Below are 14,233 nucleotides of genomic sequence, written 5' to 3'. Positions count from 1 at the left end.
AGCCTCAGAGTGAAGGGATAACCATTTGGAAATGAGATGAGGAGGAATTTCTTCAGCCAGAGGGCGGTTAATCAATGGAACTTAAAACCGCAGAAGGCCGTGGAAGTCAACTCACGTGTGCATCAAAGACAGAAATAGACACATTCTTGATTCGTAAAGGGTTTGAAGGTTACAGAAAGAAGACAGGAGAATGGGGTGGTGAAAAATATCAAATGGTGGAGCAGACTCGAGGGGCCAACTGTTCTAATTCTGCTTCTAAATCTTGTGGTCATATGATGGTGCCTGAGGAGGATGTACTTGCCTTGGAGACAATATGGCAAAGGTTTGCTGGATTGCCTCCTGAGATGAAAGGGTTGGCCTATGATGAAGAGCGAAATAATTGGATTTATATTCCCTAGAGTTAGACAAGTGAGAGTTGATACAATGGAAACATACAAGTTCTGAAGGGACTTCTCAAAACAGATACTGAGACGTTATTTCTCCCAACTGAGGAATCTAAAACACAGAGGATAAGTGAGTTAATTGTTTAGGACTGATAGGAAGTGAAGTTTCATCAGTCAGTGCATTGTGAATCTTTGGTATTGTCCATGTCAGAAGATTGCAGATGCCCCATTGTTGAGTTTATTTAAGGCTGACATAGTTTGATTTTTTTGGGTTTCTCAGCAAATGATTGTGGAAGTGAGCAGAAAAATGGAGTTGAGGCACTAGAACAGTCATGATCATATTGAATGGTAGAGAAAGCTTGAAGAGATGCATGGTCTTCTCCTTTATTCTTATCTCTTGGTATTAGAACACTTCACTATCATGAAGAATTTGTATGGAATTGTTTTATCAATCACTTCATTCAAAAAAAAGATTAAAAATATGCATGGCACTAAATGCCAGCCAACTAAAAAAATCAAAATTCCAAAACATCAATAAATCAGTTATCAATTCACATTTACTTTTCAACATATATTTTTCAAACGTTCATAATTCACTGCTTTGCAATGATTCGAGGATTTACTGTTTTTGAACAGAGATTACCTAATTCCAAGCAAAAAATAACATCATGGACAGTGATGACAAAGTGTGGAGCTGGATGAACACAGCAGGCCAAGAAGTATCTTAGGAGCACAAAGGCTGACGTTTCGGGCCTAGACCCTTCATCAGAAAGAAGGGTCTAGGCCCGAAACATCAGCTTTTGTGCTCCTAAGAGGCTGCTTGGCCTGCTGTGTTAATCCAGCTCCACGCTTTGTTACCTCGGATTCTTCAGCATCTGCAGTTCCCATTATCATGGACAGTGATTTATGTGACTGAATAATCAATGTCATTTGAAAAAATAAAATCATTAAACACTGGTACTGCAGGATTGCATTCCACAATATCAGAAACAAGTCACAGGCCGGAGACTATAAGACCAGGTAAGAGGCTAAGAATTGCACTGAGTAATTCACCTCCTGACCTCTCAAAAGCAGTTCACAAAGCACAAGACAGGAGAGTGATGAACTGCTCCCCAATTGCCAGGATGGGTGCAGCTCCAAAACTCAAGAGGTTTAGCACTATCCAGGCAAAAAGCAGCCTGCTTGGTTGATACCTCTCCCACCACCTTAAGCACCTAGTGCTCAGCACCTGCAGTTTATATGAAGGTGCACTGCGGCACTAGCCGAAATGTCTCTGCCAGCTTCTTCCTAATCCATGACTATTACTGCACAAGAGGAACCATGGCAGTAAATGGGAACACGCCACCCCTGCAAGTCACATGTCATCTTAACTTAGAAATATACTTCCATTTGTGCACTGTCACCAGGTCAAAAAACGTGAAACTCCCTCCTCAACAGTACCTACATCATGGAGACCAATTTAAGAAGGTGTCTCATCACCATCTTTCCAAGGACATTTTTAGGGATCAGCCCCAGCAATGCCCACATACCATGAATTTTGTGATTTTGAAATGCCTGCCCTTATTTTGTCCAAAGATGATTAGAAAGAAATTACTATATGAATCCAGGTTGTTTGGACCATCCAGCCTATGGTGATGTTTACCCTTCATACGAGTATTAGCCCTGGAAATTTGGATACATGTCATCACGGACCAGGTGCTGAAATATATCTGTCTCCATAACAACCTATGCGTCTGTACGCTGATTTTTGGTTAAGCGCGTGAATGATCAGTTCGGCTGGGAGTTCAAGAGCGAGTGCGCGTGATATTCCAAAGCTTCCTGGTAACCCTACAGAATACCTGCATCCTCTCCCCTTGTTTTGTTCCTCTAAGCAACAAAAGGTTTGCAGAGATGGGAGAAAAGCCTCTTTAAAAATATTTTTGCCATCTACTTTCACATAATGCCTTAAGGATTCTGAATTTCAGATTAGTAGATAATATCAGCTCTTGAACCCTTAGTTCTTCAGCCTACCTTCACTGTACACTTTATGCCTAGTGAGGAGCAGCTCCATGACATCATCACAAGGTATGACACAACATATAGAATAGATAGCCCTCCTGCCTGGAGGACAGTTGAGAGCGTAACTAATAATAAAGCCCTACTCCTCCACTGCTGATACTTAACCAGCAGCCTGAGGGCCCCAGTGGGACAACCAGCAGAAAACCTCTGATGCTTAGGCCTGGAGTCTGGTGGATGGAGCTCTCTTTGCTGCCACACAGGCACTCAGCAGCAAGAAGGAATTGAGCTGGAGTAAGGTCCGCCTTCCTTTCCCTTCTATCTCAGTACATGTGACAACAACAAATCAAACTCATCAAACTCAAACTCAAATTGAACCTCCACCTCTCCTCAAGGCATTCTGCCTTCTGTAGCCCCAGGTGACCAGTCCCACTCACCTTTCTTCTCCTGCTCCATCATTGTTTTAGGTTACAATGCAACATATGTACCAGCAGCAGCCACCACACTTGGTGGCACTGCTAATATCGGATCGCCACCAACCTCTGACTGGCTGGTAGCTCCTCAGGGTGGGAAAGCCAACCACACCAGGATTTCAAGGGGGAAATACCTCTCAGAGGAACCATAACCCTGGCAGTACAAAGATAATACCTGATTGGGGCCTAATCCCATCAAGCCATACAAAATTGCCTGCAAGCTGTTTTCAATGGCAATCCATTAAATTCCATCCCTAACGTAGGTAAGGTGGTGAATCTTTGCAATTATTCTGGATGACTTTAGCGCAATAATATCATTGAAAGCTTCTTGGAGCTTGAGACATGCGAGGCTGAACACTGGACTAGTGCAAACTGTTAACTTTTATTGTCCATATGCATAAACCTAATGGAGCAATTATGGGCTTCTGTGAGAAGAAAGAACATTATTCTGTGAATTTTGTGTTTTGGCAATAAAAGAAAACAAGTATTACTCCACTCACTTCATGCTGTTAACCTTCTCTGAGCAGTGATCAAATCTTTAATTTCATTCAGGCTTGACAGTAATTCTGGAATTGCAAAAGAAATTACATCATTCCAAATTTTGACTTTTAACATTTCAAAATAGCCACAGTTTCACAAAAATATATGACCTTTTAATGTCCTTACTTGCTGAACAACATTTACCCTGCTTCCTGTCCTTCCTGTTTCCTGATAATATCAATGGCATTGCTCAAAACTGCTGTACTGATCACATGCATTAAATATAGTTGCAGTCACAGAAATATAAAATCCATTAAGGACAACCAGGTCCATGAAGTTAACTCGTTGCTTGTACGTCACTGGAGAGTAAGGCTGTTGAAAGAATTTCAATCTCACAACCTTAGGACATCTCAAAGTGCTTTCACACCAGTGAAAGGCTTTTGAAATGTGATCTCTCCTTTGATCAAAGAAACACAGCACCTTATTTGCACTCAGCATTGACACAAACTGTAATCAGATAAATGACCAGATAATCTAACGTTGGTGGTGTTTGTCATACAGATCAGAGATAATGGGAACTGCAGATGCTGGAGAATCCAAGATAATAAAATGTGAGGCTGGATGAACACACCAGGCCAAGCAGCATCTCAGGAGCACAAAAGCTGACGTTTCGGGCCTAGACCCTTCATCAGAGAGGGGGATGGGGTAAGGGTTCTGGAATAAATAGGGAGAGAGGGGGAGGCGGACCGAAGATGGGGAGAAAAGAAGACAGGTGGAGAGAGTATAGGTGGGGAGGTAGGGAGGGGATAGGTCAGTCCAGGGAAAACGGACAGGTCAAGGAGGTGGGATGAGGTTAGAAGGTAGATGGGGGTGCGGCTTGGGGTGGGAGGAAGGGATGGGTGAGAGGAAGAACAGGTTAGGGAGGCAGAGACAGGTTGGACTGGTTTTGGGATGCAGTGGGTGGAGGGGAAGAGCTGGGCTGGTTGTGTGGTGCAGTGGGGGGAGGGGACAAACTGGGCTGGTTTAGGGATGCGGTGGGGGAAGGGGAGATTTTGAAACTGGTGAAGTCCATCACCAGTTTCAAAATCTCCCCTTCCCCCACCGCATCCCTAAACCAGCCCAGTTCGTCCCCCCACCCCCACTGCACCACACAACCAGCCCAGCTCTTCCCCTCCACCCACTGTATCCCAAAACCAGTCCAACCTGTCTCTGCCTCCCTAACCTGTTCTTCCTCTCACCCATCCCTTCCTCCCACCCCAAGCCGCACCCCCATCTACCTACTAGCCTCATCCCACCTCCTTGACCTGTCCGCCTTCCCTGGACTGACCTATCCCCTCCCTACCTCCCCACCTATACTCTCTCCACCTATCTTCTTTTCTCTCCATTTTTGGTCCACCTCCCCCTCTCTCCCCATTTATTCCAGAACCCTCACCCCTTCCCCATCTCTGATGAAGGGTCTAGGCCCGAAACGTCAGCTTTTGTGCTCCTGAGATGCTGCTTGGCCTGCTGTGTTCATCCAGCCTCACATTTTATTATCTTTGTCATACAGATGTTGGCTACAACAACAACCTTCATTTCTTGGGAAAAACGTATTTGGGAATTCTTTACATTCAGATTGGGCCTTGATTTAATTGGCTCACCCAGAAGCTAAAAACCTAACAGTGTCGCAGTCTTGCAGGAATATCAATCTGGGTGAGTCATTTAAGTCTATGTTGTGATTCCCTGTGATTCTCTGACAAGGGACAGAAGCCTTGTTACTGAGCCAGGACGAACAATATCAAAAATATTCCAGATGTGGGAGCAAATATGGTTTGATACACTGACACCTGAAGAAGGAGTGAGGTTCTGAAAGCTTGTGTTTTCAAATAAACCTGTTGGACTATAACCTGGTGTCATGTGATTTCTGACCTTGTCCATCCCAGTCCAACATCAGCACCTCCACATTATGCATGGTGAGTTTGAGCTCTTAAAACTGAAATCAGTGCTGCTAAATAAAAATATAAAAATTAGTCCGAATATTAGTCAGAGGAGAAACCCGAATTGGACATACAATGAGGACAGAATCAACCTCTACAACTGTGTCTTCACGGTTGAAGATACTTGGCTTGTGAATAGAAGCATCCAAATTAGGAGCAGGAACAGGATGATCAACTGATTTATGTGATCATGAATGGTGTTATTGTGGTCTCTACTTTCCAGTGTACTCCCACATCATTTTACTCCATTATCAGTCAAAATTATCTCTAACACAGACTAATAAAAAGAGATAACAAGGTATGGAGCTAGATGAACACAGCAGGCCAGGCAGCATCAGAGGAGCAGGAAAGCTGACGCTTCAGGTTCTGATCCAAAATGTCAGTCTTCCTGCTCCCCTGATGCTGCTTGGCCTGCTGTGTTCATCCAGCTCCACACCTTGTTATCTCAGATTCTCCAACGTCGGCTGTTCCTGCTATATCTAAAAAAAGAGATACCTCGTTTTCTACTGCTGTCTGGGGTAGAAAATTCCACAAAAATTGTTCTGTGTCCCAAATGGGAGACTCTTTAGTTCTAGCCCCCCAAAAGGGGAAAAATCCTTTCAGTATCTGCCCTGTCAAGGATCCTCAGCATCTTATACATTTTAATAAGATCATTTCTCATTCTTTGAAACTCCAATAGATGCAGGTTGAATGTTTCCTCATAAGACAACCCCTTCATCTCACAAATCAGTCCAGTCAGTTTTTTTTTGTGCTGATGTACTTAAGTAAGGCCTCCAGAAGTCTATACAATACCCCACATATGACCTCAGCAATTCCCTGTACAGGTGTGGCAAATCTGCCTTATTTTTATATTTTTTCTCTTCCTGCACTGAACATTTGCCTTCATAGTCAAGTTCTGTAACCATCTGTGATTTGTATGCTGAGACAGCCAGATTCCTGTGTAGCAGACTTCCATAAACTCCCTATTTATTCCAGAACCCTCACCCCATACCCCTCTCTGATGAAGGGTCTAGGCCCGAAACGTCAGCTCTTGTGCTCCTGAGATGCTGCTTGGCCTGCTGTGTTCATCCAGCTTCACACTTTATTATCTTCCATAAACTATCTCCATTTAAGCAGTATGCTCCTTTTCATTTCCACATTTTTCCACATTATACCAATCTTTCATATTTAGTGTTCACTGTTGTAAGTTTATATGTATATTGATAAGCTGCAGAGCTGGGCTGAGAGGTGGCAAATGGAGTTTAATGCAGACAAGTGTGAGGTGATGCACTTTGGTAGGAGTAACCAGAAGGCAAAGTACAGGGCTAATGGTAAGATTCTTGGTAGTGTGGATGAGCAGAGAGATCTCGGTGTCCATGTACACAGATCCTTGAAAGTTGCCACCCAGGTTGACAGGGCTGTTAAGAAGGCATGCAGTGTTTTAGCTTTTATTAATAGAGGGATTGAGTTCTGGAACCAAGAGGTTATGGTGAAGCTGTGCAAAACTCTGGTGCGGCCGCACTTGGAGTATTGTGTACAGTTCTGGTCACCGCATTATAAGAAGGATGTGGAAGCTTTGGAAAGGGTGCAGAGGAGATTTACTAGGATGTTGCCTGGTATGGAGGGAAGGTCTTACGAGGAAAGGCTGAGGGACTTGAGGCTGTTTTCATTACAGAGAAGGTGGTTGAGAGGTGACTTAATTGAAACATATAAAATAATCAGAGGGTTAGATAGGGTGTATAGGGAGAGCCTTTTTCCTTGGATGGTGACGGTGAGCATGAGGGGGCATAGCTTTAAATTGAGGGGTGAAAGATATAGGACAGATGTCAGAGATAGTTTCTTTACTCGGTGAGTAGTAAGGGAATGGAACGCTTTGCCTGCAACAGTAGTAGATTCGCCAACTTTAGGTACATTTAAGTCGTCATTGGACAAGCATATGGACGTACATGGAATAGTGTAGGTTAGATGGGCTTGAGATCGGGTATGACAGGCCGGCACAACATCGAGGGCCGAAGGGCCTGTACTGTGCTGTAATGTTCTATGTTCTATGTCCCTTTTCAGAATTATTACATCCTCTTCCCAATTTACTCTCCTATCTTTGTGCCACTAACAAGTGCAGTAATCATACATTCAACCCTTTAATTGATAAAGACTGCAAATAGTTGTGGCCCCACCACCGTTCCCTGTGGCATTCCACTGGTTATTTATTTCTGACTCTTTTTGTTTCCTGTTATCTAAACAATCATCCACTTTTTCTTATAAGGTACCACCAATCCATGAGCTCTGATTTTGTGCAGTTGTCTTTGATGTGGTATGTTTTCAATTGCCTTTTGCAAATCCAAGTTGCCTTCATTGTTCAGACCTTTGAGTACAGGAGTTAGTTAGTCATGTTGACATTGTACAGGAAATTTCTGGAACACTGTGTCCAGTTCTGGCTGCCCTGTTATAGGAAGGATATTATTAAGCTGGAGAAGGCTCAGAGGAGATTTAGCAGGATGTTGCTGGGTATGGAAGGTTTGAGTTATAAAGAAAGGCTGGATAGGCTGGGACTTTTCCCACTGGAGCTTAGGAGGTTAAGATTAATAAAATCTTGAGGGGTATAGATATGGTTAACGATAGGTACCTTTAAGGTAGAAAGACCAGGGGGCATATTTTTAAGGTGAGAGCATAGAGATTTTAGAAAGACAGGAGAAGCAACTTTTTTACACAGAGAGTGGTTTGCCTGTGGAATGTACTTCCTGAGGAAGTGGTGGATGTGGACACATGTACAACATTTGAAAGACACTTAGATAAGTACATAAATAAGAAGGGTTTGGAGGGTTTTGGGCCAAGATCAGGCAGATGGGACTAGTTTTGTTTAGGATCATGTTTAGCATGGACTCATTGGACTGAGGGACCTGTTTCCATGCTGACTCTATGATATTGACAGACCAACTTTCATCCACATTGCTTTCTCCTTTTTCAAAGAATTTTGAAAACAGTCAAACACGATTTGATTTTCATAGAAGCAGGTTGACTCTGCCCGATTGAAGATTTTTGAAGAGTTCTTTTATATGAATAGATTCTAGCATTTTCCCTAATTGGCCTGTAGTTTCCTGCCTTTCATCTCACCTGATCAACCAGTGATAATTATTGTGTTAGACTCAGGCAATTTAAGATGATTCTGTAGAAATCTTGGAAAAATGGCCTACAATGTGAAAAAATACTCCCAGGGAAATGTATTCTTTCACTGTCAGAGCTCACATTCAAAGACCAACCATTTCAAATGCTTAATCTGAAAGCTGCCAGCACCTGCGAAACCATATTTCAGCAAGAGTATTCCCCGGGCAGAAGAAGGGATCAAATAGAATAAAATAATTGTATGAAGGCCTTGAATCAATTAAAGTGGGGCCCTTGCCATTATTATTAATGCACAAGATGAAAAGCTGCAGCTGTAGTTGCCTGGATCTGTAATTGTCGCATTCACTTTTCAAATTCATGAATAACACAATCCTTTAATGTCATGACCCATTTAACAATTAAATTATTGTTAAAGCTTGACTTTTAATCTTTTAATTTTGAATTATACACTCGGACAATTATGACCAAAATTCATCACCTCCAACTGCTAACTCGCTTGCGACCAACTGCATTGACACACCTTTAATTCCCATACACACACACACATACACTGTTTTACCTAACTGACAACGCTGACCCTTTTGAAAGATGTTGTCTATTGTTTTCTAACATATCAATTATTTTGCGCATTGGTTTTTCTACTGGATCTTAAACTGCCTGAGCCAAACATTTTAATTTCACACCACACATACTGATTGCCTTATATCAGAAATGCTATTCTTTCAAATGTATCTTTTTATTATAAAAGCAACATTTAAAGCATCTGATTATGGAATGCTTCATATGATGTAGTTAAGGAAAAAAACTACTTTATCTATTCTGAGGTGTACAGGGAGGCCTGGTCGATTATCAACTGGAGCACATCTCTTGTAGTCAGGACATTAATGAATTCAAGTTGCTCAGTCAGCCATTAAATTGATTGTGCACTGCCTATTCATTTTAACAAATGTCAAAGAGACCGAAAGAAATTTGAAATGCTAAACAATTTACTGTTTCAATTATAGTTATTCAGATTAATATAATGAATTCATTAAGAGTGGTCGTTTTAATAATTTCTATCAATAATGCCACACACAATGATGGCCTAACCCCTTTCTTGTGACAAAGTATTGAATGGAGGCCAGACAGTTCCTCATTTGAATAACAGGAAGAAGGGAGGCAAAATAAGAGGGGATGACACATCAGTGAACATAACTGTCTTGCATTTCAAATGAACTGGCACTGGCTGTCCTTTGTTACCTCATCCAACTTGCATGTTACAATGCACAAGGCTAAACTGTGATGAGCGAACAAATGACATTACAAAGGATCCTGCCCTTGCCTGACTGTCAACCAAAACACTCCTCCTGATGATCATTGTGCCATAGAACTCATTGGACAGTGATCGGATGTTTGGTTTGTTCTTGAGACTGGGCATTGCTGGCCTGGTAAGCATTTATCACCCATCCTTAATTGCCCTTGAAGGTGGTGGCAAGTCACATTATTGAACAGCTGGTTGTGTAGGCACACCCACAACACTGTCAGGGATAAATACGACAACGACAAAGATACTGTAATTCTGAAACAAAAACAGAAACTGCTGGAGAAACTCAGCAGGTCTGACAGCATCTGTGTTGAGAAGGTAGAGTTAATGTTTCGAGTCCAGTGACCCTTTTTAGGTGACTGTCCAGGAGATAGTTCTAGGATTCTGACACAACAGCAGAGAAGGAGCAATAATGCTATGCAAAATCAGACTGGTATGTAACTTCAAACGGGGCTTGAGACGTTACATGTTCCTATGTTGCTGATCCTGGTATTCTAGATTGTCCATTATAGGCCACTTATAATGCCTCTTTTGGCATACATTGTCTAATTTAGCACAGAGCAGAGTATTTGCATCTGTGATTTTATCAGCTTGTAAGACAATTACACTTATTAGTGGCTTTCCAACCTCAGACGTCCAAAGCAATCAGTTAATTATTTTTAAAATGTGATCAGTTGTGGGTGGGTAAATGTGGCAGCCTATGTGATCAAAGCGAGACCATGGGATGGCAAATTAGATGAATGAACAGATAATCGGTGTATAGAACTGTTGGACACATTTGGAATATTGCATGCAATATTCTGGATGCCAAACTACCAGAAGGATGTGGAGGAGGCTTTGGAAAGGGTACAGAAAAGGTTTACCAGGATGTTGCCTGGTTTGGAGGGTATTAGCTATGATGACAGATTGGACAAACCTGTTTTCACTTGAACATCGGAGGCTGATCGGGGGACCAGATAAATGTTTATGAGAGGCATGGATACTCAGGGTAGGAATGTCACTTACTAGCAGACATAAGTTTACAGTAAAAGAGAAATGTTTAAAGGTTACGTGAGAGGAAAGAGTTTTACGCAGAGGGTGACAAGTGCCTGGAATGCACTGCCAGGGGATGGCAATAGAACCAGATACAACAGCAATGTTTAAGAGGCATCTTGACAGATATATGAACAGTCAGGGAACAGAAGGATAGAGTCAGCATAAAGGCAAAAGACTTTCAGTTTCGAAAGGCATAGGTGTTGGCGCAGGCTTGATGGGCTGAAAGGCCTGTTCCTGTGCTGTACTATTCCTTGTTCTTTGTTCTTGAATACATAGACCTTTGCGCCACAGTATGCAGGTTCTGTGGAAAATGATAAATTTGAGATTATTTTTAACAATGATGCACACAACGGGAATAAAATTGCAGTGAACAAAAACTGTGCTAGAAAGAAATGAAAATTAAAAGATGTGAAATTGTGCACGCTGTCTGTTTTAGACTGCTCCACGAATAAAATATATGGGGACCATTTTGGTTCCACGTTTATTCTTGCAATTATTTTCCCTTTAATGTTTCTCTGCAGGGGGTGGTGGTGGCTGGAGTGACGTCACTATACCACCGTGGTCTGGCAAATCACTGACCGAAGGAGCTGAAGGTGGACAATCCTGCCCACAGGCCATCAAGAAATGGGGCTGGATAACACATGGAGGTTTCGGAGGAGGAGGAGGAGCTTGTACAGCAGGAGGAGGTGGTGGGGGCTACATAGGTTGGTTCTGTACTACTACCTGTCATCATACATTATCACAATGAAACATAACGGAACACGGTGATGAGCAGGGTTGATTTTCTGACCAGGTGTTAGCTTGGAATTGTATCATCATGACCACTTGTTTGATTCTTACTGAACTTACATTGCACCAGACTGCAGCGTCAACTTTATTTATGTATCTGTCAGCACATTTTAAATGTTGCCCTGCAACATCACATGGAAGATGAGATTTTGAGGCCAAGTCATCAAATTTGAGGCTAAAACATAAAATGCTTTCAAGAAAAATTTAGATGTAATTCTTAGAGCTGAAGACGTCAAAGGATATGGCAGAAAGTGGGAGCAGGACACTGAATTGGATGATTAGCCATGATCACATTGAATGGTGAAGCGTGCTTGAAGGACTGAATGGCCAACTCCTGCTCCTATTTTCTGTGTTTCTATGTTTCAATGATGGATGCATTTTAATAGGGTGTGGCTATTTAAGGAAAAGTTGCAATAAATGGGGATAAGAAACGTTAGCGCTCTTTATAAAACTTTCAGATATTCAAATCTATTTATCAGCCTTCATCTTTTATCAGTCTTTGTAACAAAATTACCTGGCAAAAGGTAATGACTGGCATAATAAGTGTGCAGCAAGGTAGTCAGACTGCAGCTAATAGAGTCACACAGTCCAACTCGTCCACGCCAACCAAGTTTCCCAAACTAAACTAATCTCATTGCTTGTGTTTGGCCCATATCCCTCTAAACCTTTCCTATTCGTATACCTGTCCAACCGCCTTTTAAACGTTCTAACTGTACCTGCATCTACCACTTCCTCTTCCAGTTCATTTCATACACAAAAAAGTCGCCCCTTAGGTCCCTCATAAGTCTTTTTAAAACCTTAAAATTCGGCCTGCTGGTTTTAAACTCCCTTTTTAAACGTCTTTCATGTCTTGCTGTTTAGCGCAGACACAAAGGCAGGAAGCTAATGGTCTCGAGCACTCTGTCAGTGAGGGATAGCATTTGCTGAGCAGGCATAGCAGAATGAGCAAAGAATAACCTCTGATACCAGACAGGGAGCTTGGACACAGTCAGTCAACCGTTTAGGTTGGGAAGAGTCAGGGTGCTCACCATATAAAGAGTTAGGAGCTGACTGTTGAGCAATGAGGGAAGATATTGCAGACAATAGTGAGAGGGAGCAAGGGATGCCATGTGGACATCTGATCCCTAGCAAGTTATTCTGGAAATGATATTTGCTATAGTGGAGCTAGAATTGGACATGAGAGATGCCATGGGACAGGGTAGGTAGTTAACAAGGTGAGTTCAGTAAGCTACAACTAGAAATCTCACTGAGTTTAGCAGCGAGAATCACCTCCAAAAAATCTGATACAACTTGCACTGATACAAAAGACAAGATTCAGCCCGGAGACAAAAGCCTGAAGGCATGTTGATCAAATCAATAAAGAATACCTACCATCAGGACATTTACAGGTAGAGGCATACACCTGACTGTTGATTCTGTGGAACAGATCGCACAGGCCCCACATCAGCAAACAGGCACATTTCAAGACTGCCATCTATCGCGAGGGCCTGTAATATAGAGTTGAATCTTACTCTGTTGTGCTAATTGTGTATGCAGTAAGTTTTTAGATTTCTTTTGCTCCAAGGCCTAGTGAGAAACTCATAATGCTGCTCATCAAAAGCAGCAAAGATAGTGTGAGATATTCCCAACACCACTGGATCTTCCATCTGATTCTGCCCCAAATCTCAGCAGGATATTAACATATGGATTCTCTGTGAGGACATCAATTGGAGGGTAAACATTCACGTTTTCACTCAATAAAAGCAGAATATGTTTTCTGAAGTAAGAGAGAAAAGTAGTAAGCAACTAGTATGCATCAATTGCAAATGAGCACACTGGCATGTGTGCATTTTGAGGGAAGATTTTGTTCTCAACATGTGTTCTTGCCAATCTGGGCCTTCACTGTGTCACATTATCCAGATGAAAGATCAAGCTGTGGGGGGAGAAGCTGTGCTGGTTAACTTGCTGGGTTTTAAGTATTTTTAGGCTATAGTACTAATATACCTTGCAACACAGCCTTGATCGCCCTCTGCAGTAAAGAATTTCTCAGATTAACATCCCTGAGAGAGAAAAAGATCTTCCTCATCCCTGTTTTAAACGAGTGGCTCCAAGCTCCAAGATTATTCCCTCTGGTCCTAGATCTCTCCACAAGGGGTGCCACATTTACCTTGTCAGCCTGTTAAGTAACTTATATATTTCAAGTTCACCTCTTATTCTTCAAGATGCCAAAGAGTAAAGACAAACCCACTCAACATCTCCTCAATAGAAAAGCCCTCATGAACCAGAATCAAACTGAGTGAACATTCTCTGGACTACCCCAGAATATCATTTTTTAGACAAAGGGACCTAAACTGTTCACTGTATTCCAGGTGTGGCTTGACGAGTGCCTTGTATGGTTTTAGCAAGACTTCACCGTTCATATATTCCATTGAGATAAAGGCCACATTCCACTTTCCTTCCCTATTACCTGCTGAACTTGGATACGAGCTTTTTGTGATTCATGGACATGGGTTCCCAAATCCCTCTGTGCTGCAGTTTTCTGCAGTTGTTCTCCAATTAAATAATATTCAGATCTTTAACTCTTCCTGGCAAAATGCATAACATCACATTTTCCTACATATATCCAGCTGCCACGTTTTTACCCATTCATTTAACCTGTCTCTATCCCTCTGTCAAGTCCTTATGTCATCCTCAATACTTGCCTTCCCACATTCTTTTGTG

General features: G+C 42.1%; 1 protein-coding gene across 2 annotated transcripts in view; it reads left to right on the top strand.

The window, feature by feature from the left end:
* LOC125455175 (ALK tyrosine kinase receptor-like) overlaps positions 1–14,233 on the top strand; it is a 977,528-nt gene that overhangs the window by 870,860 nt on the left and 92,435 nt on the right. For both annotated transcript variants that reach the window (XM_048536890.2, XM_059648635.1), the window contains exon 16: positions 11,266–11,448. In XM_048536890.2, coding sequence (XP_048392847.1) covers positions 11,266–11,448 — 183 coding nt within the window. The remainder of the gene's footprint in view (positions 1–11,265; positions 11,449–14,233) is intronic.

The sequence above is a fragment of the Stegostoma tigrinum genome, chromosome 9, assembly GCF_030684315.1.
Source record: "Stegostoma tigrinum isolate sSteTig4 chromosome 9, sSteTig4.hap1, whole genome shotgun sequence".
NCBI lineage: Eukaryota > Metazoa > Chordata > Chondrichthyes > Orectolobiformes > Stegostomatidae > Stegostoma > Stegostoma tigrinum.
This window is presented reverse-complemented; position numbering and strand designations above follow the sequence as displayed.